Source organism: Podarcis raffonei, chromosome 2 (genome assembly GCF_027172205.1).
Source record: "Podarcis raffonei isolate rPodRaf1 chromosome 2, rPodRaf1.pri, whole genome shotgun sequence".
Classification (NCBI taxonomy): domain Eukaryota; kingdom Metazoa; phylum Chordata; class Lepidosauria; order Squamata; family Lacertidae; genus Podarcis; species Podarcis raffonei.
The window spans coordinates 30,097,136-30,123,184 of record NC_070603.1 but is presented as its reverse complement, the minus strand read 5'-3'; the positions used below and the strand labels follow the sequence as shown (position 1 = coordinate 30,123,184).

The 26,049-nt window shown below is 40.4% G+C and overlaps 1 protein-coding gene across 4 annotated transcripts in view; it reads left to right on the top strand.

The window, feature by feature from the left end:
* Positions 1-26,049, top strand: part of RPTOR (regulatory associated protein of MTOR complex 1) — a 308,928-nt gene that overhangs the window by 80,282 nt on the left and 202,597 nt on the right. For all 4 annotated transcript variants that reach the window (XM_053375518.1, XM_053375517.1, XM_053375520.1 and 1 more), the window contains exon 4: positions 24,420-24,578. In XM_053375518.1, coding sequence (XP_053231493.1) covers positions 24,420-24,578 — 159 coding nt within the window. The remainder of the gene's footprint in view (positions 1-24,419; positions 24,579-26,049) is intronic.

Sequence of the window (26,049 nt, the reverse complement as noted above, 5' to 3'; positions counted from 1 at the left end):
GAGAGAGAAAGATTGGCACCTAGCACACAATAGTGCTCAGTGCCTACCTATTGACCTGGTTGACCTACATAAATTACAGATAACAGGAGCTGTAGTGATATGATAAGTTTTCATTGGAAAAGATTTGTACTTGGACACACACACCCATTCAAGGAATTTGCCTGAAAGTTCTACCATCAAAGAACTGGAACTGTCTTCATCCTCTTCTTACCTGCATAGTTCACTTGACTTAGCACAACCATCCTAGCAGCAATATGCTACTCAGACAACGGCAGGATTGAACCAATGTCATGCATAAGAACTGAGCTGCCCCTGTATGCCGCAAGAGAAATGGGGAAGGAGAAAGTGGTTCAGGGCAGAGGCTACTTTAGAAAGCCAGCATGATGTGATCACGCAGGAATGTGAGAGTATATGTTTCACAAGACTGTTCAAAACTTTTACGTGAAATACTTTATTTTAATTTTCTGGCTACTTCCTACAAATGGAATATTGGAAGTTTAATTTGTATTATGAAAATTCAGAAGACCTGATTCTCCCTCCTTTACCAGAATTATTTTATTTTAGAAATCACCTTAAAATATATATAGTAGGAACAGGCAACTAGTGCCCAAAGGGCAAAATGTAGCCCCTCAGCATATTCCTGGTCCTAAAGATTAATATAATGGAAGCTCTTTTCCCAGACAAAACACAGGAAGAAGCTTATTTTCTCCCTGTTCCTCAGTTTTGAATAGCAAAAGATTCTCTGTTAGTGTTCTCCCTTTTCTATACACGTCAGGTCTGGCTCCCAATCAATCCTAAAAAAAGGTCAACAACTTTGGTCGGCCCTTTGGTCGATCCTCATGGCCCTTCACTTCATCAAATCTGGCCCTCTTTGAAAAAAGTTTGGACACCACTGGCTTAAGCCCTCTAACAGCATTCTCTTATAATGTCAACTCAAATTTAGGTGTCATTGAGCTCATTACTTGTGCAGGTAAGTGGGTGTAGAATAGCAGCCTAATATTGTTTGCACCATCTCCCCCAGTGTCCAAGAGACCTTTGCCTGTCTTCACAGCTCGCATTCAAATGTCAATGGAGGGGCCAATCTTGCTGGCCCTTCCACAGTTCAAATTATGACCCCTGTTGTTGTTTTTTAAAAAATGTTCATCACCAATGTTTTAGTGGTAGAGAGTTTGTTTCTACTGAAATGTTGGCACACTTCCATTAGTTGTTGTATCTGCTTTGTGGTTCTTATTTTTAAAAATGAATGACAGTCCATATAGTTAGCTTAACTTCCAAATCCTTTAAAATTCAATGTTGTGACATTTGCTGTTGAGTAAAGATGAAGAGTGATATCTAAAGCTTTAATAAATGTTGTCGTTATTAAAACCTTTTCTTCTGTAGAGGTCCTTCTTCTTGCAAAAGCTTTTTATTATGACAGAATATAAGGAACATATCAGTGGAGCACTCAGGCGGCAGAAATGCAAGAGGCTCTGCCCACACCACAGGGAGAAGTTCCAGTGTACGTCATTGATTATCCCCGGGGCAATTCCTGTTTCGCCTCAGGTGGCAAAACTGGATAGGCCTCCCCTGAAATGTAACATTGACACTTGCTTTACAAATTGGGAGATGGCCTTGGAGGCTCTTTCTCTTTCCTCACCCTCTCCGCTCCCTAGACATTTTCCTCCCCCATTCCCTTGGCATTGTTTTACCATGGTTTAAAATTACAAATGCACCATACCCAGCCAGAGTCAATGCTTCCCTTGTTAATGGTCATTTGAAACTATGATTTGACATGTGATTTGTGGGGAAACTGATTAGTTTTTACCATTATTAGTGTCAGGATATGAAACACAAAACATCGTAGTTAATGTCAAGGGAGAGGGGATAACATCCTTGAAGCAGTATCTCAATTTGAAAATCATGGTTTGTAGAACATCAGCACTATGCGATTTCTTAGGCGTTTTGCTTTGGCCATGTGTCAGTATAAACATTGTAAAAGATGCCTTGATCAATTCCTCCTCAAAGCAAGGGACCACATTTATTCTTGCTATTCAAAAAATACTTAGTTTTTGTTTTAAATAGCATGTGTCCCAAACGCTGAGCAAAACAGTCATGAATCCTCCTCATAGATGTTTTTACATCTTGTTACATATATTAAGTAGCAGGTAGTTCCCACAAGTACTAATTGTTTGAATTGCTGAATATTTTTCATTGTGAGATAGGGCACTATTATTCCCTCTTTGTGGATGGGCAAATGAGACTTAGAGTGAGTGCTTTGCTATTAGCCCTTATTGAAGTAGCTTCATGATCCAGGCATCCACTCATGATTGGCACGTCTATTTGCTCCCATTGTGACAGTCATACAAGTGGTTTGTTTTGGCAGCAGCCATTGCAGAAATAACATATAAACCTGACCAGTTAGTGCATGTCAGAGGTGGGACTTGCATTCAGAACTGGTCCTAGTATTCATTTAGTCAATGACACTGGCCTTTGTGTATGATGTGTTACACACACACACACACCTCTGTACATATAACTGTGTGGTGAAGCCCTTCTGTTCCACTGAAGATTGAAAATCAGCAGTGTTCCTACATTAATTCAGTTTCTAAATTGCACTCTGCTTTAATATCATTTGTAGGACAAAATGTAAACAAGTTATATAATTCTTAGTTCAAATGATTAGCTGAGTTTAATATACAAACTGCCTCATAATAATGAGATTGACTTGATTTTAAAAAACATTTTTTGAAGCTTTTTTGATGGGAAATAAAAAACAAAGTAAATGTAGGTGGATAATGTATCATAATGCCAGCTAAGCTTAGATTTGGACTGTGGTCTTGACACATACATTGCAGGGATTATGACTAAGACAACTTCATCAGCATGTATTGCAGAGTCAATGTGGTGTCGTGGTTATAGTGTTGGACTAGGACCTGGGAGACCAGGGTTCAAATCCACCAGGGCCATGAAGCTCACTGGGCGACCTTGGGCCAGTCACTGTCTCTTTGCCTAACCTACCTCACAGGGGTGTTGTGGGGATTAAATGAAGAGTGGTAGACCCACATACACCACCTTGAGCTCCACTGAGAAAAAGGTGGGAAATCAATAATTAAATAAATTCTGTACCAGCAAGGCTGAAGATGCATTGCTTATACATTGGCTACCAGTTTTCCAATGACTATACCAACTTCTCTAAGGCAAATGCTATCCAAAAAAATATGATAATTTCAAATGTCTCCCTGCCCTGGTACAGGAAAGGTATCTCAGAATACAGCCTTCAAAATATACAAGTAGCTTGAAGTCATGGTCCTATTTTAAAAATTATTTTGGAAAACTTATTCATTTATAGATGTAGCCTACCCTGTACCCTGTTGAAAACTGCAGAATGTATAACAGCAGTAATACATGAAACATAATTACATGTTTAGAGAGATAATATTATAATAAATTAATGGAAAGCTGGATTTAGTGTAGCCTTTCCCACTCTAGTGCCCCCAGGTGTTTTAGGCCAGGCATGTCCAACTCCCAAGAGACTGCAATCTACTCCCACTATAAAAAAACTGGCAGTGATCCACCCATTGGATTGACCAAAGTTGTTGAGCTTTTAGGCTATGTATCATCTGTGACTGTTGACCATGCTGGCCAGGACTGATGGGAATTAGCATCTGGAGAGCACCAAGTTGTAGGCTGTAGCAACCTTTCCATCAATTGCCGGCTTTTCAATAGCAACAGTGATTAAATATGGCATAATGATTCTCCCTTCCTCCCCCTCCTCAAAAGGTGATGTTGCCTTATTGTGGTGCCAACAATGATAAATTGGCCATTTGGCTTTGACACACTCTCGGCTGCTCAATGTGTTGCAGCCCACACAGAATATGCATGTGTGCGTTTTTATTTTCATACTTTCTGGGAAGAATTATGGCAAAGATTTATATAAAGGGATATCCCAATTTTCCTTCAAACAAATTGACTGAGCAGGCCCTTAATGGACAAGAATAAGTGCTTGATCAGATGCTTCCCCCCCATTCTTTGGGGTTTTGAATCAACCCATGAATACCTCTTTGCTTTCCACCAGCCTTCCTCTGGGTCTACAAATAATACAGAATAACTCGGATTCTTTCTGCTGTTTCATCACCTTCTCTGAATGTTTTTAAATAGACCTTCAAACTTACTTTGTTTCTTCTGTTTCTAGATGTTTAGGATTAGGCAACAGCCCATAAGCAGTGCCACAGAGGAGAGGAAGGAGGGATTTGAGCATCCTCCCCAGACAAGTAGTCCCTGCTCCCCATTGCTCTGATTGAAGGTTTCCTGTGGTTACCTGAAGGGAAAACACGTTTCACATGCTCAGAAATGCACTTTGCCCCTGCTGTGACCTTCCCAATAGTTGCTTTCAGGTACTTCGACTGCAACTCCCTCAGTACATCTGTGGTCTAAAAAATCTAGATCTTGACATTGCCTTTCTTACATGAGAAGACAACTTCCTGCATCCCTTTGCCAGGCAGGGACAGATGTAATCACAAGTAACCAGTGGGTATATTGAGCTGCTCTTCCCACTCTTCCATGGTCCTATATCACCCTGTATTTTGTCTGAGCACTCTATTCAGTACAAGATTATCCTCAGATGAGATCCTGCAGTTGTGTTCTGTTTTCTAGGTAAATATGTTCCTTCGTCTCCTGTTCATAACTTGGTTTAAAATTAAGTTTACTTGACACACGATGCAGTTAATTACTTGTTTGCTTCTTCTCATGATGTGACACAGACAATAGGGTCTGATTATGATCCAAATGAAATCAGTGTAAGGGGAGTGTGAATCACCTCAGCTTAAAGTCTTTCTCTGTGATTGCTCACTTTATTCTGCCGTTGGATTTTGAGAGTGGTTCTGATCTTCTGGCTGGCTGTGCATGGCTGCTAGGAGTTTGCATGTTTACAGCAGTGAAACATTTCCTAGACCTCTTATCCAAGTTGAAGGTTTCTGTACCCAAAGTTTCAATCCGTAGCTCAGATTGCCCTGATGCAGAGCCTTTTGGCAGTGGCATTGCTGAAGTGTACTCTGTTCTCACTGCATCTTAGAACAATTTGCAGCACAAAGCGTAGTGCATGATGCACTGCAGCTTTTAATGGAAAGAAGGTCTGCATTATTTCAGCTGGCACAATAATTTATAACAAGTGATTAGAAGGTTCCTAGAGGTAATTATAATTAAACCACTGTGCCCTTTGTGAGTGTTCTTGCCTGCAGGTATTCATGTCCCCTTTGTGGCCTGAAGAGAACAGGACATTGTTTCATTAGAAATACATCTAGAAATCTTTATAATTTCATTTTAAAGGAGAGAGAGGTACTGTGCATATCTAATCACGTTGTTGCTTGAAGAACAAGTATATTTTAATAGTGTTGATACTTTTAATAAAATTCTTTCACTGGATGGTATTGAACTAAGTTTCACTTAGAGCAGACCCATTGAAATTAATGGACCTAACTTATCATGTCCATTAATTCTAATGGGTCTCTGCTGAATACCATCTTTTAAACCAGAGTTTCCCAAACTTGGGTCTCCAGCTGTTTTTGGACTACAATCCCCATGATCCCTGACCACTGGTCCTCCTTATTTGAATTTTAGATTTGATGTGTGTTTTTTATATTCCAAATGCCCAATTTGATTTATATTTTTTCATTCATTATGCTACTAATGATTCTTATGAAATAATGCATTTCTAAAAGTGGGAAAAAATCCATGGGAAATTATAGTACTGGAGAAATTTTCACTCTACGTCATGACTTTTTGTTTTGAAAGTTATCCAATATATACCGTATTTTTCCATCTACAAGACGCCCCCTATTTTGGGGGACTCCAAATTAAGAAAACATCCCTCAGCACTACCTGTGTATAAGATGAGCCCCAATTTTAAACCTAATTTTTTGGTAAAAAAAAACCAAAACCCTAGTCTTATACACAGAAAAATACGGTCGGTGTGTGTGTGTGTGTGTAAGTTGGAATGACCTATGGCTATTTCAGTTACTTAAGTGTGTGGAATGGAGTATTTCCCATTTCAGCATTTATTGTCAGGACTTGAGTCTTCACTGGGTCTTGAACTCACATCTTGAGGAATGTTGGAGAAGGACTTACCTCCTGTGCCCGTATAAGATCTTCCAGTCAGGCTGGAATTTTCCTGTTCACAAGTTTCCTGTTCATCTCCTCCTCCTTTTTTTGCCACCATCCAATCTTGATTGCATAAGAGCTGGGTCTGACATATATTCTCCTCTTCCTTGCCAGTAGCTAGTCTTACTGTTTGGAAGTTTTCCAATGACAGCTTCAACTTTGCTGCTAGTAAACGCATTGTAAGAAAAAACATTTAAATGCTTTTATAACACTAGGCAGCAGTGTGAGCTATGAGCTGGAAATGCATGATTCACATCTCAGCTTGGTCATGAACTTACTTGGTGATCTTAACCAATCTACTATCCCTTGCTCTCAACCACATACCTCAAATCTGTGGCATGGGGATAAGTACTGTACTGCTTTATTTGGTTCTTGTTAAGATTACTGAGATAATGTACTTGAAACACTTTGAATGCCTAAAGAACGCTATATAAATATTGAATGTTTTGTTTTATGTTCTAATTTTCATTCATAACCCTGACGAGCTTCTTTTTTGCATGTGATATTGATGCTTCTTCACCGTGTCATTGTTTCAATGGAGAAAATGTTGCATCTATTTGTTCCCATAGCAGTGTGAGTCTTGATAGAAGTTCTGCAGGGGACTTTCTTTTGTTTTTAAGCTTTTGGTCTTTAAATGTAATGCCCCTTGCTATGCAACACAATGTAGCTTGTACAACCCTCTGTAGTGTTTTTACTTGTTTTGGGAGGACTGAGCTCAGTCTATATGACATTTGTGATCTCTGCAGCTTTACAATGACAGAAGAAAACCACTTATGGTAAATTCCTTTCCAGTACTTGAAAACTAATCTAGCAGCTGATTGAAATGCCTGTTCAAAAAATGGAGCGATTTTAGGATGAATCACCCTGAGGTTGTTATTGTCTAAACTTTGTTTTGCACATTGCTCCAGGTCCAAGGGGAGCTTGTTTTCAGTTGTTGTTCAATGAACCTCCAATGGCCTGGCCGGTCATTTTCTTAAAAGTTAGGAAACAGCTGTTACTTCTGGGCCCAATTACTGCTCCCCAAATTGATGGTTGCTTCCTCCAAATCTCCTGATGACCTTTTCCACTAACTTCATGTAGATGTTAAAAAGCATGGGGAGCAGAATGGAACCCTGCAGGACCCCACAGTTCAAGTGCCATTATGATGAGCAGTAATTCTCCAATGCTTCCTTCTGGAACTGGTTCTGCAGGTAAGAGTGGAAGCACTGGTTCATTATGCCTTCACCTAGATGCTGTGGTTGATTGTTTCAAAAGCTTTCAAGGGAACAAGGAGAAATAATGGGATTTCACTTCCCCTTTCTCTCTTATTCTCTCACTCCAAATAATCCGCATCTTCCAAATCATCCTAGGAAGGGGATATTTGCAACTAGGTGGTAGCTGTTACAGACTTTGGGGTCCGAGGAGTGGACCTTTAGGAGTGGTCACACTACTGCCTCTTTAAAGCAATAGATACCATTTCCTCATGCAAATATGTGTTCAAATCCACATTGGACTCACCCAGTCATATCAACCAAGATGGGCAATGATTGAGGGTACTCATGGTTGGTTGAACACCTTGTCCACATCCTCAGGCCACAAGAGCCTCATAAAATCTGACCAGACAGTGCTCAGGATACCACACTTCAGAGTCAGCCAAGACATCATAATCAACATGAATGAGCAATTTTACTCTTGAAGTGTCTCACACATTTATTATAGCAGGAGCCTGATAGTTCCAAACCACACTCCATGGACTATATTACAGGGGCCCAACCGGCCTCAAGTAGAAGTCAGGCATTTAATGTTGCCAGTTCCATGTTGTGGAAAGCTTTTCTGGCAGAGATTTGGCAGGCACCCTTCCTTTTGGCATTCAGGCATCTCTTGAAGACTTGGTTTTATGCTCACAGGCTGATCTAATTGCTTTACAATTTTCTTGAGTGACCAGTCATTTTAATGATGGCTCTGCACTGCTTTTAATGTTGCTTTTAAAAATAGGTAATATTGCTGTGCACCGCCCTGAAATTCTGGGAGAGGTCAGTATATAACTGCTTGAATAAATAAATCAATAAATCACATATCTCAATAGGTCTTTTCTGCTTGGAGCAATTCTGCTGGAAGGGTATTTGAGGTTGCAATGGAGGTGAAAAAGTAAGCTTTCTTTGTCACACTTGCCACCATATAGTAGACATGATCATGCGGTCTTGCTTAGCTTTGCAAATGTGCTAGCAATTTTATTGCTCCACCACTATTCAGCTATTCTTGTTGCAAGCATTATACCACTTGTACTCCAGCCCTTGTCTGGCCTGTTTTACTGTCCAGCTTTCAATTACAGACCATCAGTCATTCACCTTGTAGCAAAGACTAGATTTAAAGCATGATCCACATTATGCACTGGGAGCAGGAGTACATTGAGCCTGCCCTGTAGTTGTCATGGTGGCCAGAAATGTCTAAGCCAGCCCACCCGAAGGGGCCTCTATGTGGGTATAGAAGCCACTCAGAACAATCTGCTGGGTATTCTCCAACACCACTTAGATCACCCTTATAAGCTAGGATAGAGAGATTGCTGGCAAGCAGGGTGTGTGGTATACCAGTGACATCCCTATTCTGTCTCTCTGATTCCGTACCAAGTACTTTCAAATTTATTCCCTTATGGGCAATGATTACTCCTGCCCCTCAAGCCTGGAATGGTACTGCACTGAATTTTGGGGCAGATGCAATTGTGACAGACATGCCCCCCTATGCATCTCTTTCACCCAGGCTTCAGTGGTTCATGCTAGGTGGGTTCCTTCACCTGCAATTAAATGAATGAGAGCTGTCTTGTTATGGAATAATACTCCAACCTTCTGTATCAATGCCTCCCTCTGCCCACAATCATTGTTATAGAAGTGCTCCTGTGGCCCTCCTTGTTGTATCCCTGTAGACACAATATTGGAAGGAAGAAAACCACCCAGCACTTTCTAAACCTCAAGGGGAGTAATATGGATGTTATAGTGCAGTAATAAACACACATCCATCAACTACAGTAATTCAGTATAGCCTCTGCGCATGGTGGGGTCTCTTGATAATGTTCCAGTTCTGATAGTCTCACCAAGGATGAGTCAGGTGTAAGGCTTTTTAATGAAAGAAAACTAAAAATCACAGCCGGCTCCACTCACTTAAATAACATGGTTGTGTTGCACATGAACTCCTCTTCTTCCTGCAGAGAGCTGGGGGTTAAATGTCAAATACCACCAGCTCTGATATATTGTGCTCACTAGACATCTCCTCTTTGAAGATCCAGATGCAATGGGCTCTCTTGATAAGCTCCCAGCCCAAGAAGTGACAACAAGGCTAAAGCAGGTGCAAGGCAATTAGCAACAATTACAGCTGGCTTAACTTACTCACTTAGATAATTGTGGTTGTGCCGTATTTTAACTCATTCTCTCTTTATTGCACCGTACAGGCATCCACACAGTGACAGAGAGCTGGGAACTAGTTGCCAAATGTGTCTGAACAGCTCTCTGATGTTTTGTCCTCTGGGCCTTCCTTTGCTCTCCGGTTTTAAGCTGTTCTATAGCAAAAAAAAGTACACCAAGATTGCATCCAACATTGTGTTATGGAGGACAAACTCACACAAATGATATTTTCTCTCCTTGCCACTGTAGCCTCCTGTGCCCCACCCCTGTCAGTGCAAAACAGGCTTACGGAACATTTGGGGCTGTAATTGGAGGAGAAATTTGCCCAAAATAAGGAACTTTGCCCAAGCTGTTCAAGAGTCCTCCATCTGGTTTTTTATTATCTCCCCACCCCCACTGCAGGCCTTTAAGACAGACAAGGTTCAGTAGTTGCCCTTGACCCTCTGGGGAAGCTTTTAGGGGAAACATAAAGGGGATGTATTGGCTACAATATTGAAAACATGCACATTGCAGTCCACCTTGCCTGGGAAGATTCAGCTGCTAGCTCCTTTTTTTGCCCTGCTTGGAAAAATTCTGCTGATCAGTGTCACGTGATAGAGGAAAGAATTATAGTTAACTAAGATGAATTCCTTGCAGCATTTGTAAGGTTCAGATCTACTAGACAAGCAAGAGTTGGAATAAGTTTGTCATCTTCAGTAATGGCCACATTCTTTGTCCGTTTATAACAGATGTCTCAATTTGGCTCTCCTGTGGTTTCCTTGCATCCCTTGTCAGAACAAAGTGATGGTTTTGTATCTAATAGTCTACTTAAACTTGCATTTGTTTTTCCCCACCCTAAGGCTGAGAAACGGGCATCATTTTTTTTTAGAGTATTAAGACCTGGCCGCAGATCTTAATTAAATGCACTACCTCAAGATCAGTTCAGACATTAAAGGGTCTACCTGAGTGCCTCAGGGAAAAAAAGCCATAATATGTTTGGAGTGGTTCACAAGATGTACTTCCGCACTAGTCTCACACTTACCAGGCCTGCAGCTGTTTCACATGAACATCCCCAACCATGCAATAATTTTACAGGCATTTCAGCTGCACCCACTTAGAAGCTTTACCTGGCTGGGGTTGTAGCTCAGTGGCAGAGCCCACACTTTAAATGCAGAAGGTCCCATATTTCAATCCCAAGTGTGTCCAGGTATGACTGGGAAATATTTATGTCTGAAACACTGGACAGTGCCTGCTAGTCAGTGAAGGATGGCAATCCTGAGATGGATGAACCAGTGGCTTGACTTGGTATAAGGCAGATTCCTCCGAGGGCTACCCCAGAGTAAGAATTTAAAATCTAATAAGCCCATCGATTTTGGGGTTTTACACTGTATGGCCAATGAAATCAGGGGCATATCTCTGTAGTTCAGAGGTTGAAATTGCTTCCTCCTCTTTGCAAAGTACTCCTTGGTGAACTGAATGTTTCATCAACTAATTATTGCAGATGTGAATGTTTCCTTTATCTTTTGAAAGAATGAAATGCAAAGAAAAGACGGGGATGCTGTGTTGTTATGGGACATGGAGTGGCACTGCTACATTTGCTGCGGATTTTAGCTAAACCTAATCTACCAGCAGGCTGCTTTATTGCCCATTCAAGACTTTCAGCAGCTGTTTTCTCTGACCTGTTAATTGGTTTAGAAATGCTGTGTGTGGCTTCTCCAGCACAATCAGCATGATGAAATGGATGCCTGCACAAACACAAAAAGCGTCTCTCTTGAGTGAGTGAGTTGATGAAGTGTGACAGGAAATGACATGCTGTAGATAAAATATGCAGTGCCAAAACCCACAGTGTGTAATGCCATGGTGGCCCCACTTCTCTAGGGGAGGAAAGGTATCTATATTCATAGATTGGAGATATAAAAGTTACAGAGAGGCAGGTGTGATCTCCTGTGTAGATTACTTTCTTTTTCTTTTGTTTTGTCATGAGAAGAATGAAATTGCAAGTACAAGTTTAGCTTCCTGTTTCTTTTTGTTACTTTTTCTTTTGAAAGTTTTAAATAGAAGAGAAAGCAGAATTGAAATGGAAAATTAAACTTTCCAACATTTAGAGTTTGTTATTCCTGAACATTGTTCAAAATTTTATTTAAATAACTGACTTCCACATAGGAGATGTACCTCTGAGGCTTGGCAGGTGTAGGATCATGGAACTCCCATGCCAGAGTTTTCTGAAGGTGAGAGGCCAACCCTCTTATAAAAACTAAATTTTTCTATCATCGGGGACTTTAATTAGCCCAAATAATCTGAATTATTTGGGTTAATTAAAGGCAGTGATTGTAGAACAACATTCTGGCAGCAAAATCAGTACTAGAAAGTGGTTCATAATTTATATACTGAAGATTTCTAAATTGCTTCACTCTAAAGACTTTGGATGAGCACCAATTCATTGAAAACATTAAACAATAGTTAGTTAAAATGAGTGAAACAGAATGCAACAACTGTTAAAATGGATCTTCATTTATTGCATTATGTGAACTCAATTTTAAAAAGAGAAAACAGTGCTTTGAAAAGATGATTCTACAAGACAATGAGTTTCAGGGTTAAGGGGTTAGTCTTAGGAATCATAGCAGGAAAATCTGGAGAAAGTGCTCTTTTATGAAAACTGGGTCCAAATGGTTAGCATTTAGTAATGTAGATTGTAATCCTTCATTGGGTAAGTGCTTACCCCATCATACTTCTTGCTGTCAGGACAATGCACATTGCTTTGCCTCTCTTTCTTTGTTAAGACAATAGATGGTCCTGATAGCTGCTAAGGAAACCTGTTTTGGTTCCCCAGGGGTTCTATTTCATGGAGTTCCATGCATACATGTCAGCTAAAAGTAATGTGGGAAGTAACTGTCAACTTGTCTTACGCCACTTCTTGCAAGATCCTTTGCTTTCAAATAAGGTACCTGGCTGCAAAATACATGTAGGCAAAATAAATACACAAGGCTCCCTCTCTTTATAACAACAAACAAGAGTCATCTATTCCTTGCAACATATACAGATATTATGAGATGCTAAAGCTGGGATCCCACTTCCACGCCTTTTAAAAGGGAAATCTGCTTTTGAAAGAGACACATTCCCATCATAATTGTATTTGTGTTTTTTGCACTGAAGAGGTCCTCACTAGTGCCACATTTGGGAGTCTTAGTTTTTGTTATACAATTCTTTCTTTCTGGGGTTTGGATCTTACCATGTTCATGGTTCCCTTCTAGCCCTCCAGTTTTACAGTTATGTCATAATTTGATTATGTTTTTTTCTGAGGATTAAGTAGAGTACACAATATAGTTTCTAGGATTCTGATTTGCAAAGTCTGGACTGGATCCAAATTTGTAATTGCACTTTGTTGCCATTGGTTTAACCTTGACTTAACTAAATGCAATTAACGTAGTTTGGGTCCAACCCTACAGGTAGAATCCAGTTAGTGACCTTGTTCCCATGGAAGTGCTTTTGGTCCAGTGAACAGCTCTGCTAAAAGATGAAGAGATGAATCTTTTGCTGATATTTCTCTTTCCGCCTGCAGCCCACTCTTTGCCAACCTTCCACCCTGTTCTGGAGGAACTCCTAAGTTTCCCAAGATGAGTTTCAGGAGGCTGCTGGGGGTCCTGAAATCAGCAAAATTCCCTCCCCTTTTTCTGTCAGCACAGACACCATTTGGATTCCATCCTTTATGTTCACGTGCTTTTTTCCTGTTTATGATGTAGTCTTGTTCAGATCCTATATCCTGCCTAACTGAACAGTGACTACCGTATTTTTCGCTCTATAAGATGCACTTTTCCCCCTCCAAAAATTAAGGGGAAATGTGTGTGCGTCTTATGGAGCGAATGCAGGCTCCATGGCTTCAGCGAAAGCAACGTGAAGCCTCCGAAGCGCAGCGGGAGCGCTCCCCCTGCGCTCCGGAGGCTTCGCGTTGCTTTCGCTGAACCATGGAGAGCGAGAGGGGTCAGTGTGCACCTGGCTTCGCTTCGCTGGAGAGGCGCTGCACAGCTTTCCCTCTCTGCGCAGCACCCCTTCAGCAAAGCGGGAGGAGAAATGGAAGGGGCTCCATTTCTCCTGCAGCTTCGCTGAAGGGGCGCTGCGCAGAGAGGGAGAGATTTTTTTTTTCTTGTTCTCCCCCTCTAAAACTAGGTGCGTTCTATGGTCGGGTGCGTCCTATAGAGCAAAAAATATGGTGATATTTATGCTGTAAGCAGGCACTTCTAAATTATAAAGCAGGATGGAGGATTCATATTTTAGATGCTGAGGACAGATGGGATGTTGTCTTTATGGCTTGTCATCAGGATAGGCTCCCTGTCATAGCACTTGGAAACAAAGGACGATTGACATGGATGTGTGGCAAACTGGGAATAAGATAAAACATTGCTGCTTGGCAATTGATTGCAGGTCTAATGCAAAATATTTCTATCCATTCAGTGAGCTAGAACTTCTCAATTACATCAATAATTGACACTGAGTGTCTGCACAGTTTACACAAATTCTTGATTTAGTGATACTGTTTAAATGTTTGAAATCCTAAATTAAAATAAATGTTGCATACTTTTCATTATTTTCTTTTTTTGTGCCTGACAGAAGGTAGAACCTTGGTCCTTCTCGAGGGGAAATGGTGATGCAGTTGATGAAAAACAGATTTTATGCATTGTTCAGAAGAGAACAGTGTTAGTCTATTAAAGCAGAGTTGCCAGTAATTTCTGTTGTGAACAACCACTTTTCTTAACATAGATTAGAATTTTGTCAGACTAATTTTTTATATTTTGTTGCCATTCCACCCAGTTTTTGTCTCTGGGGCCATGTCTATGTCCATGCATGCACAGGTTGAAATGAATTCTAGTTTTTCGAAAGGAAAGCATTTGCTACCACAAACCTTTTATTAATATTTAATCTGCAACAGGACTTTATTTTTTAACCCACCATATTTCTTGTAAACTTTGGTCCCCCAAGAGCCACATGTAGGTAGTTGAGGGCCACATACCAGTGGGCTAGAGCCAGCTCCTAGAGGGAAGGAAACACAGCTGCTTTGCAGTGCAAGGACCGTGCTTTGGGCTGCCTTGGGATTGCTGGGGTAGGTTAAAGCCTTCACTCTCCAGTAATCTCAGTGTAATATAACAGTGGTGGACACCTATCCCCATCTCTGCTCATCTACATCCCCTTGCTTTTCTGCCCTGTCACTGCTCCACATTCTCCCCCTCGATCAGGGTGACGGAGATGGAGAAGACACAGGCAAATTCCAGAGCTCTGCTGCATATTCCTGGCTAGGAAACAAAGCTGAGAGCTCTGGCTCAATCAGGCTCCTGCTGGTTCTCACAGCCCTTAAGACAGAAGAATTGCGCACGAAGTCCGACAGGGTAGATCCCAACATTTTCTGTCTCTCTCGTGCACACAATATGCTTTATTAGCTGTGTGCAAAGCTTGGGCAGTTTGGCATTTGCTTTAGGGTCCCTGTTACTCTGTTTAAGAAGGGGCAAATGGCATGCCTGCTCCGCACCAAATATTTGCTACTTTTTTTTTTACCTTTGGAGAATACCTGGAAGGTAGCTTGAAATTAGACCGATGAAGTATTTTCTTAGTCTGTAATCCAAAGAAGTTAACTGCAGATGCGACCACTCTTCCATTTAAACAGCAGCTTGTCTCTTGTCCAGGGAGACAGGGGCAGCAGGAAGAGTAAGTGCTGCCTCCACCTGTATGCATAATTCTTTCCTATGTATTCATTTCACTGACTTGAATGGCAGTTTTTTGTTTTTCCAAAGGCTGAAAAAATCGTGAGCTGCTTTTCATGCCTCCGCTTGTGACAGAGGCACCTCTTGTCATCTCTCCACAGCCTTGGAAAATCTCAGTGTCAAGCGATTTCCCCCTTCATATGTTTATGTTGTTATAATAAAAAGCTTTTGGCATATCGAAACCTGCATAGGGCAATTAGAGTGGCAATGTAACACAAAAAGTCAAATTATTCTGGAAAAATAACAGGATATTATGTTAGTTATCTTTCTCATATTTTTGTCGCATTTTTAATCAAAATAAAATTGCCACAGAAATCCCTGACAGCTGTACTGGAACACAAGAGAAACAAAAGAATTGGTTATGCATATTATAATAAGGATTTGCAAAAATGGCTTCATAGTCTTGATTAAAACTCTGCAGCTTTTGGGGTGTTTTTTTTTCTTCTATCCTAAATCATAGCCAGTTAAATGCAAAAAAACTGGACTTCTACTTTTAAGTTCCTGTTGTTTTATGATTGTTTTAGATTTGGCATTCAAGTGCACAAATATAAATTTACTTAATCCTTTGTAGTGGTGTTTTGTTTTGTTGTGTTGTGTAAATAGTCACACTTGCATTTATTCCAGATTGTTTGAAGTGCTGTCTACAACTAATCAATAGGAAGAAATGAATTAATTGGTATTGTCATTATCTTTACTCAGATTTCAGATGGATGCAGTATTGAAAGAAATAAGAAGTGTTCTGTCTTAATTTTGTAGATGGAATTGAGACTGTTCCCAATTTGGAGTTCCCCAAGGCTTTTTTTGTAGACATAACGTCTTGAGTCTCACACTAAAGCGATAATAAAAATCAGATTCTCACCACCGAAGCAGCTGACTGACATCACCACCAGCAATTTCATGCTTGTCCTACGGTGCCCATCAACAAGGCATTTTGACAACTCTGAGCTTGGTGTCAGCTTTGGAATGACAGATACAGCTGAATACCATCAGCAAAGGAGCTGTAATTGAGAGTGTCCTTTCTGATAACCATAATCAGAAGGAAAGCTTTCTTGCCAAGGACCAGGCAGAAATACGGAGGGAAATATTATAGAAAAAATCAAGAAGAATTTGCTAGGTCAAGTAGACTTTGCTGTAGGTACTTGTTTCCCACCCCCCCACCCCCTAGTCTGCAGCTAGTAGGTGGCAAAAAGAAGCTAGTGCAGCCTTATCCACTAAAGTTTTAATTGCTCTTTTATTACAGTGAAATGTTGTTGAAGGATTAAAAGCCAATCTATACATCTGCAGAGATGCCATTAGTTTTGCACTCATCCTCAGCTAAAGCAGATATTTTGCCTTGAAAACGTGGAACAGAAACATCTAACAGTGGAAAATAACTGACACAGACAACAAGCAGAGGATATAATGGAATAAAAAAGGCTTTATGAAAGGAACGAACACTGGCACTAAACACTTTTAATGGGAAGTAAGGAGATCAGTTTGTAGACAAAAAGAAAGGTAATAAAATTAAACATGTGGTTGTATCTGACTAACTCATAGTCAGTAGAGCCACTGAAATAAACAGAATTGTTAGCGATTACTAGCTTGTGTATTAATTTCAACAGAACTACTCAGAGTATGACTTGGATACAACCCATAATCTTGACTACATAGTGAGATCTTTCTACTGTCAAAAAGCTACATTTAACACCAATAGAGGAAATTCATTTAGGTGTCAGTTGTTTGTGATTTAAAATAACATTTTAAAGCTAATCAACTTTAAGCACTCTCCCAGTACCTAGGAGCGATATGGTTCAGTCTACTTAATCTTAACAAAACCAATATGATCTTGTGCATTGGTGCCCTTGGTAAATCTTCGTGTGAGGAGGGTAAAGTTGTAAACCTGTCAGCTACTAGCTTGAAAGAGTGGCACAGCAAAAATGCAGGGCAGATTGGAGGAACAAGATGTGCTGCTTTGGGCCCCCAAAGCTATGTGGTCTGAAAATTAGAATGGTTTCACTATGAAATGCATCAGATTTCTTCCTTTAAGAGTTGGAATATGCAGTTTATGTGAGAGATTGGGTGTGGAGACAGAGGAGAAAAGGAATTACTCATGTGAAATGATGTGTTTCTCTCCTCTCGGTTGCTGTCATATGAATCTACTACTATGACATTGGTGAGAAATTGCTACCCTGTGCTAGGCCTTTCAATTTAAGGTCTCTCTAAGTTCCTTTTGAAAGTTTTGATGGTGGCCTATTTTTCCAGGTATAATGCTTACAGAGGGGAAACAACTATATTTTCAGAGCAGCAGTGGACCACTTGTGACCCACAATATGTTTTTAACTGTAGTCTTGACAAACCTATGCCCTTCTCATTTTCTGACCAGCCTCAGGCAGCATGGCCCAGTGGTCAGGGATGATGGGAGTTGTAGTTCAGCAACAACTGGAAGGCCTCAGCTTTCCCATTCCTTCAGTAGAGAGTATTAGATTTTGTTTTCTACATATAGTTAAGGCAACAGCAACGTTGGTTCTCTGCACACCATTCTTTTACGAATTAGAAGTTAATCTTGAGAATGTGCATTCATTCCTTTTCCTCTCATGTGAATTTTTCACTTCCTGCTGTTGTTAAGCTTAAATGTGGGCTAGCATTACAAGTACATTAATATGAACCATGGTTCCCATCTTACCCAGATGCAAGCTCATTTCAAACCTTGGTTTCAAATTCTGATTGAGAAGGGAACACTGTTTAGCATTTATCATGGTTAGCAATGGTGACAATTTTATACTAAACTATGGTTAAGATTGACAGGAGGAGGAAGAGTCCATTCACAAATTTCAAAGGAAACAGCATGCATTCCTGAAGCTGACTCCCAACTTGTGAACAGTGGTTTACAGGGATCCAGAGTTGAAATTGTACTCTCCACTAGCATTGTAGAGTAATCTGCCCATTTCAGGTTCCATGCAAGCAATTTGCTGCTTTTTGATTATATACTGCCAGCAGGATATTCTGTCTAGCTCCGATAATGGTGTTGTGGTTGACAGTGGAAGATAGCTTCTTTGCTAGAATCTGTTTCAAAGCATGTGTCAGTTTTCTGTCAATTGAAGGATCTGTTCTGATGTACCTTTTTCCAGAAGCAATTTAGTTGGCAACTCCTGTAGAAACTACTGCTTTTCTGTTTAGGGAAGGTATGTACTCTGTTTCCACTGTAATTGCTCCCAAACTGTATTGAGCAATTCTTCCTTGTGTTGCTGGGAAAAGGGCTTCCTTTTTATCTCATAATTACTCTGGAATACAATCAATCAAACAGTCAATCAATAAATATGACTTTTAGAAACAATCTTGTGCTCTGGGTTTCAAGTCTTAGCAAGACATGGTCTTTCTGAAATTGTGTAGTCTTGAAGAGTGGAACGACTCTTTACAGTTGAGAAGCAAAAAGGCTGTGCACAATTTGGCAGTTCCTAACACTGCACCATGAAAAAAAATCTAAATAATTTTTTACTAAGGGAACTAGAAATTAAATTTCATTGATGGACATTTCAATCCCCAAATGCACTGAGACCTACCAGTCTGTGCTTTTGTTTCTTGGAGTTTTTCTTTGATCTCTTGTTTCTGTGATAGTCCTTAGAATCTTCCCACATGTATGCAGAATGTTCCATTTTGTTTAAATGACCTATGGGACGTCTGAAACACATAGATAATCAGTTTTATGTAAATGGGACCACTGGGTACATAAGACACAGATATCATGCTACATGTGGGGTGAGATGCATAGTGAATTCAGGTAAGTGCTTTACCATGCTTGTAGTTTAGTGCCAAAGTGAGACAGGCAGTCCACCATTTCTTCAGCCTATGTGGTTATTCTGACTAGCACCTGGGAGACAAGGCTCAAATCCTCACTCAGTCTTGAAGTTCACTGAGTGACCTTGAGCCAGTCACTGCCTCATAGCCTAACCTACCTCACAGGGATGTTGTGGGGATTAAATGAGGAGCAGGGAGAGCCATGTATGTCACCTTGAGCTCCTTGGAGAATAAGGTATAAACAAAGTGAACAAATAAAATTAAAAATAAACATGCCCTCAAGTTGTTGTGAGCATAAAATAACTTCCACATCTCATGTTTTGAGTTCATTTTAAAAGGGGTGTGATACATATGTGAAAAATAATGGGAAATTCGAAGTGTGGAATCCTAAACCCGGTCACTGTCCAGCAGGGTTTAACAACATCAGGGCTACATCTCTGCCATGTATGCCAGCTGGGAAAGAAGGGAGGTCAGACAGACTACTGTATCTACCTGTAGCTGGCACAGCTATCAGGCCCAATGCCATCATGGGATCCAGTGGATCCCAGAGCAGCTCAGGTCTTCCTTGCCCTTGAATGCTTAATTTTGGGTCTTTCTGTTGTCAGTGGGCTGGGCAGAGGGACACCTCCATTCAGTCCAGCACAGCTTGGAGGGGGGTTGAATTACATCCTTAGTTTGTAGAAATCCTGTAAGCATTTTGTATTGCATACTCTTTCTTGTATGCACTGAGACAAATATAATCCCCACTGCCATTTCTTCAAGATGTATTGCCTGTTCTTCATAGCTGATTTGAAGGAGGGAGGGAAGTACAGTGAGTAGGAGAAGAATAAGATCATAGGCAGTAGTTGCAAGAAATAGGTCTGATTGGGTGTTAAGACACAAAGCAACCAAAATGGCTTATGGCACAGGAGAGCATTCATTTGGAAGGAAATGCAATTTTTACCTGCAGTTTCATGAGATGAAAACAGGACAGATAGATTTTTTTTTAACACACACACACATATAAAATTTTATTTTATTTTTTGCTTATAAGGAATCTTGCATCCCGATTTACTGTTTGCACAATGTTTGTACTGTCATTAAAATGGCAACAGCTGTGAATGCTGTCTTAGAGAACTCATTTTGACAGAATAACATCTGGGGGGAAATAACCATGAATCAAAAGAACCAAGCTGTGCTCTTCACATTGCTTTTTTTCTTTGGTGTTGTAATCACAGGGGGCATGTAAATAGTCAAAACATAAGGTTTGGTTTGCCTTCTAGAAGGGGGCAGTGGTAACATCCAGACAATCTTTAAATGATGTACCTGTGCTAGTTAATGAAACTGATAAGTGAGGCATGTGATCAAATCTTTTTAGAGACTAAATATAGAGTTGAATCTGTGGCTTAAAGAGCGAATATTTTTGATGAAATCTGAGAAGCCTGTTTTAGGAAGGGGCATAGCTTATGGTAGAACATCTGTTTTGTATGGAGAAGGTCCCAAATTCAGTCCCAGGCATCTGCTGGTAGACCTGGGGAAAACTTCTGACTGAAACTTTGAAGAGCTCCTGCCAGTCAGTGTAGATAATACTGGGCTCTTTGGACCAATGGTTTGCCTCAATATAAGACAACTTCCGATGTTTCTAAGGACAAAATTCTGAAGCTGGAATTTAGTTTTTTCCCCTGGATGGAGGCAATGCCTCATCTCTTGTGGGGCCAGTAGCATTAGTGGTCCTATAGTGATATTCTACCCAATAAATATATACATATTGAGAACATACCGTATTGGCCCGAATATAAGCCGCACCCGAATATAAGCCACACCTTTAAAATTGATGGGGGGGGGGGGAAAGAAAAAATACTGAAATATAAGCCACTCCCTTCCTCGCTGCTCCTGGCTGCATACTGGGTGAGGGGGGGGGAGCTGCATTGCCGGCAGCCTTTCCCCTTCTTTTTTTTCCTCTCTCTCTCTCCCTTCCCAGCTTTGGGGGACAGAATTGGGAACAACGTGCAGGGCAAGTGCCCCTTTGCCGCATTCGTGGCGCTGTTTGCCCCACGCTCCTAGCTGAGTACTGTAAGGTTGCGAATATAAACCGCACTTTAACTTTTCACGGTCGGAATTTGAGGGGGGAAGTGCTGCTTATATTCGGGCCAATACTGTACTTGAACCCAGTTTCATCTAGTATCTCCACCACTAGGCAGGACATGTCAAGGCACACCGATTTCACCCACATTTGGTTTTTTGATATTGGACTCTTTGTCAGAACTAGTCCTAGCCCAGGATGATGCCAGGTCAAACTCTAAATGTCCAGCCAGTAATACTGTTCCCTGCCACTATGGAGAACTTTTCCTCACACTTTGCTTCCCTTGTGTGTCTTTGTGATCCCGTTTTCATTGCTGTGAGCCCCTTTAGGAGAAAATAATTGTCTAAAAAAGTGGGATACAGATATAGGGCTATATTCAGCTAACCCTTGGTAGACCCATTGCTATTAGTGGCCATGACTACTACTCTGGAATAAAAGGTTAGTTGAATCAGGTATGGCCTGTCCATGAGGCAAGATTAGGTGACCACCTCAAGCAGCGAAAACCCACCTGGTAGCATTCCCGTGGGCGCTCTGCTGTCTCCAGAGAAGTGGCACCAACAGCAGCACCAGTTTCTGGTGAGATTTCATGGGATTTGGGAAAGTTTTTGCTGGAAGCTGGCACTGCTGCCAGTGCTTCGTTGGCACTGCCACACAACACAGATAAGACAGGCTTGTTGGGGGGTGGGGGCATGTTTCATTTCACCTCAAATGATGAAACTGGATGCTCTGCCCCTGAGCTGAATACAACCTCATAGCTTGCAACACAATCAAACAAAGAAGAACTGGCAATATTTGCAAGCTTTTCCTTAAAGTTCTCCCTAATCACTTTCCTGCTTTTTCTCTGCTTCTCTCTAAAGGAAATATTATTACAGTGTTGTCAAAACAAAACAAATTGCTGGTTACACCTCTCATGGGCAACATGAATGGAGATTTGGCTTGTCTGTACATCAGAATGCTATTTAATAATAATAGTAGTAATAATAATAATAATAATAATAATAATAATAATAATAATAATAATTTATTTATACCCCGCCCATCTGGCTGAGTCTCCCCAGCCACTCTGGGCGGCTTCCAATCAAGTGTTAAAAACAATACAGCATCAAATATTAAAAACTTCCCTAAACAGGAAGCGAAGGCTAAAACTCCTTGTTTGGCAGATAGGTATATAACTGCTTATTTAGTGGCTCTTTGTTTTCCCCCCCTGTTTTCTCCTACTACAATTCAGCTCTGTAAATGTGAAAGTGGTGTTCTATGTAGAGTTCTTCTTTCCATTCACCACTATTAATTATGAACTCAGTTTAATAGCTATGCTAGGGGGATGCGACGGAGATTCCAGCAAGGAAATTGCCCCTACCCCCTCTTCAAAGTGAGAATTGAAAAATTGCCTACCACTCAAGGGCTTGGTTATAGTGTCTTGTAAATGCGCCAACAGGCAGAATGTGATTTAAGGCATGCATTTTGCAAATCAGCACCTTCATAACGGCACTGTAAGATATGATAGTGAGATAGAAGATGATGCTTGCATTAATGCAGTCTACTGTGAGCAGCATTCTTGAGTGACAGACTTTAGCAGCATCTTTCCTGCAGCTGCTTGTCTCTTGCTCATAAACACAGATGAGTGGAATGAAATATTACACTGCAAGGCACAGTTTTAACAGAACACCCTGAAATGCCAAGAACCACTATTGTGTTAACTTGCTGCTTTATTCCTGTAAAAAACCCACAAAAATGTGAAAGAAAAACAGGCAGTGAAAGGTTACTATTTCTTACGGGAAAATGCTGCAGTACCTTTTAGAAGTTTGCAAAAAATAAATAAATGTGAAAGGACACTGTACAGCATTTTCAAAAACAGTGTGAAAGGACACTGTGCAAAACAGGAAATGGGGTTATATAGTATATATTTGCTTAGAAGTAGCTCTTTGCCCTTTAAACTTGTAGCTATTGCTTGGTTGTTCTCCCCTCACCCCCATTATAAGCCTTCCTAATGAAGTTATTTAAAGGACGTTTGTTCTCTGTTTTGATTCAAGCTCTGCTGAAATGAATGGACTGATACAAGAACTTTGCTATGTACCAGTGTTTTTCTGCTGTTCTGCAGTAAGCGGTGGTGGGCCAAACACGAAGAAACATTACATTAAGAGTATGCAAGTGCAGAAAATGTCGGTGAACAGGCACTTGTGCTTGTGATATTCCTCTTGGGAAGAAAAATGTTGTGTTAGAATTGGCACTGCACTTTTGTTGTAGTTTCCACTAGCTTTCAGTGGCACTTGTGCAAGAGAATATCATCACAAGTGATGCCATGTGCATACCTGTCTTTTAAATTTTGTTTGTCTTCAGGTTATGAACAAATCCTTAATAAGCAAGTTCTATTATTATTTTATTGTAATAATTATTAGCTGTTTTCAAGCATTTCAGTGAGGTTTCATATTAATAGCACTGTAGATGTATAAGAAGCAACAAGTTATTGGAGAAGTGGCAGAATAAAGTTGGAGCTATCTGTGGAGGGACATGAACCTCCTGTACGTACTGTGTCAATGGTAGATTTTCTGGTTTCTTACATGAAATTGGCACATAGTTTTCTTTCTAGTAGCATACATGAGTATAGGGCACAAGCTAAGTGGAACCTCTGTGTTCAGAGGCGGTATAGCACTAAATACCAGTTGCTAGGACAAAAATCAAGGAGATCTTTTGTCTTCTTGCCCTGCTTTGTGGGATTTCCAAGAGACATCTCATAGGCTGCTGTTAGATCCAGCAGAACTCAAAGGAGGGGTGAGTCTGAAAATGGTATATACCTTTTGCTTGAGCCTAAGTAGTTCTTTGTGCCCTGGCTATTGTCTGCTAGTGAGTTTGAAAAATGAATTAGGGGCTTAACTTACAATAAACTCTCATTTGAACAAGGCTTTCTATCTTCTTGAATGTTTAATGACCTATTGTCTAGGTCTAAATTGTTGCAGCATCTCTAGCTATACCCTGTAATCATTTCAGGACTGCGGATAGTTCCTTTGGTACCAATATAATTTGTAGGAGGGTTTATGCATTATGAAGAGAGAGATGCTTTTATAGCAGGTGGATATTTTAAAGTTGTCCAAGTTTATTTAGTTGTTTAATAATGAATAAGAGGCAAGAGTTCATGGGAAATTGTCAAAGGGAGCACACAAATGTAGCTTAAACATTATAAGATATATGCTGCTTATTGATTTATGTGCTCTATTTAAATGAAAGTGAGCTTCATTCCTGTATATAGGAAAGATGTCAAATTATTGTTAATTCTCATCCATATGCAAAAATAAAACAATGTAATATATTCTCTCTCTCTCCTTCTCTCTCCTTCCTCTCTCCAACCAGGCCCGATACAAGCAGAGTCTTGATCCTACAGTGGATGAAGTTAAAAAGCTATGCACCTCATTGCGTCGAAATGCCAAGGAAGAGAGAGTTCTCTTCCACTACAATGGGCATGGTGTCCCCAGACCAACAGTAAATGGAGAAATATGGGTCTTCAACAAGGTACACGATTTGCAGATGGAGTTAAATCATGGTCCCTTTCATGTCAAATTTGCTCAACACTTATCAAGAAACCAATAAAAGCGTTATTGCTAATGTTTGATTTTAGAGCTTCAGTTTGTTCACACCTTTATGTACCCTCACATTAAGTTGTTATGAACTTCTTGTAACTCCTTTTTTTGAAAGGGTACCTGCAGTCCTTCTGGAGGAGCTCTCTCTGCATTAGTGTGTGCACATAAAGAGAGCTAGATTACAGAGATAATAATGATGCTAGCTAAAATACATAATTAATGTGCATGTCCAAATTTCCTCCTGAAGAGGATTCCAGAAATTGCTCTTCAAATTCCATAAGCTAGTAAAACACTGTTACACAGTGCCAGCAATGGGCATGGTACCTTACCTTCTAAGGAAAAATACCCCCGCCCCAACACTGAACAAGTCTTCAGTGGCATACCTTTTAATGCACTTGGCTTTGGTCATTGTGATCTTGCAGTGTATGCTATAAATGTAAGAAACATGAAATGCATTGCCAGGATTTTCAGCTTGCCTTTGTGGTGTTGGAAGCCGTAACCCACTTTGCATTCAGAATCCTTATTAGCCTTACTCCAGACAGCAAATCTGCCACAAGAGCTTGTACTAGACATCAAGATGTCTTCTCACTTGCATGGAGATGAGAAGTGGGTGATAGGTTATGATGATTGATTACAAGTTGCACTTACCCAAATGTGTTTTGCCTTTTAAGTAACACATTTACTACCTCCAACAGGTGACTGATAGTGAAACAGAGACTTTTATTCAGCAGTTTATTTACCGCCTTGGGGTTGCTCCTAACTGTGTTTTATAGCTGGTTCCATATAGCTGAGGGAGAGTTGATCTTGGATGTTTATATGGTCAGTTCAGTTTCAATTTTTTTGTTTTATTGTTCCAAGTACAAAAATGTAGTTGTTCAGTTTGCAGTGCATTTTGCAAAAAGTTACCATTTCAGCCCTGTGTGGAGGAGAGGACTTAGGTGCTTTCATTCTTTCTATGGAGTAGCCTCAAAGACTTACGTCGTAGTTTACTAATGTTGCTGGCCAGTAATTTGGCAGCAAACAGATCATGTGTTTTTCATGCAAAATGTCCCCGTGTTCAATTCGAGTCAATTCCAGTTAAAAAGGTCCAGTAAAATAGGTGGTAGTGAATTGCCACTGTCTGCTGAAGGAAGACTATACTGGAGCATATTACCTGGTATAAGGCAACTTCCTTCCTAATAGAGCTCAGAACTCAATTAACATTCATCCCAACACAACACCAAATATTTAATCTAGATCTGGTGTTTAAAAACAATAAAAAGAGATCTTAATGAGTTCTGAACGGTAAATAAGATAGAAATAATGTGATGCTGAATGTGCTACAAGAATGAGGGAAATAAATTAGTGATGAATGAAATTTGGATGTTGTGCCAACAGCGTTATTAAGTATTTATTTATTGTGC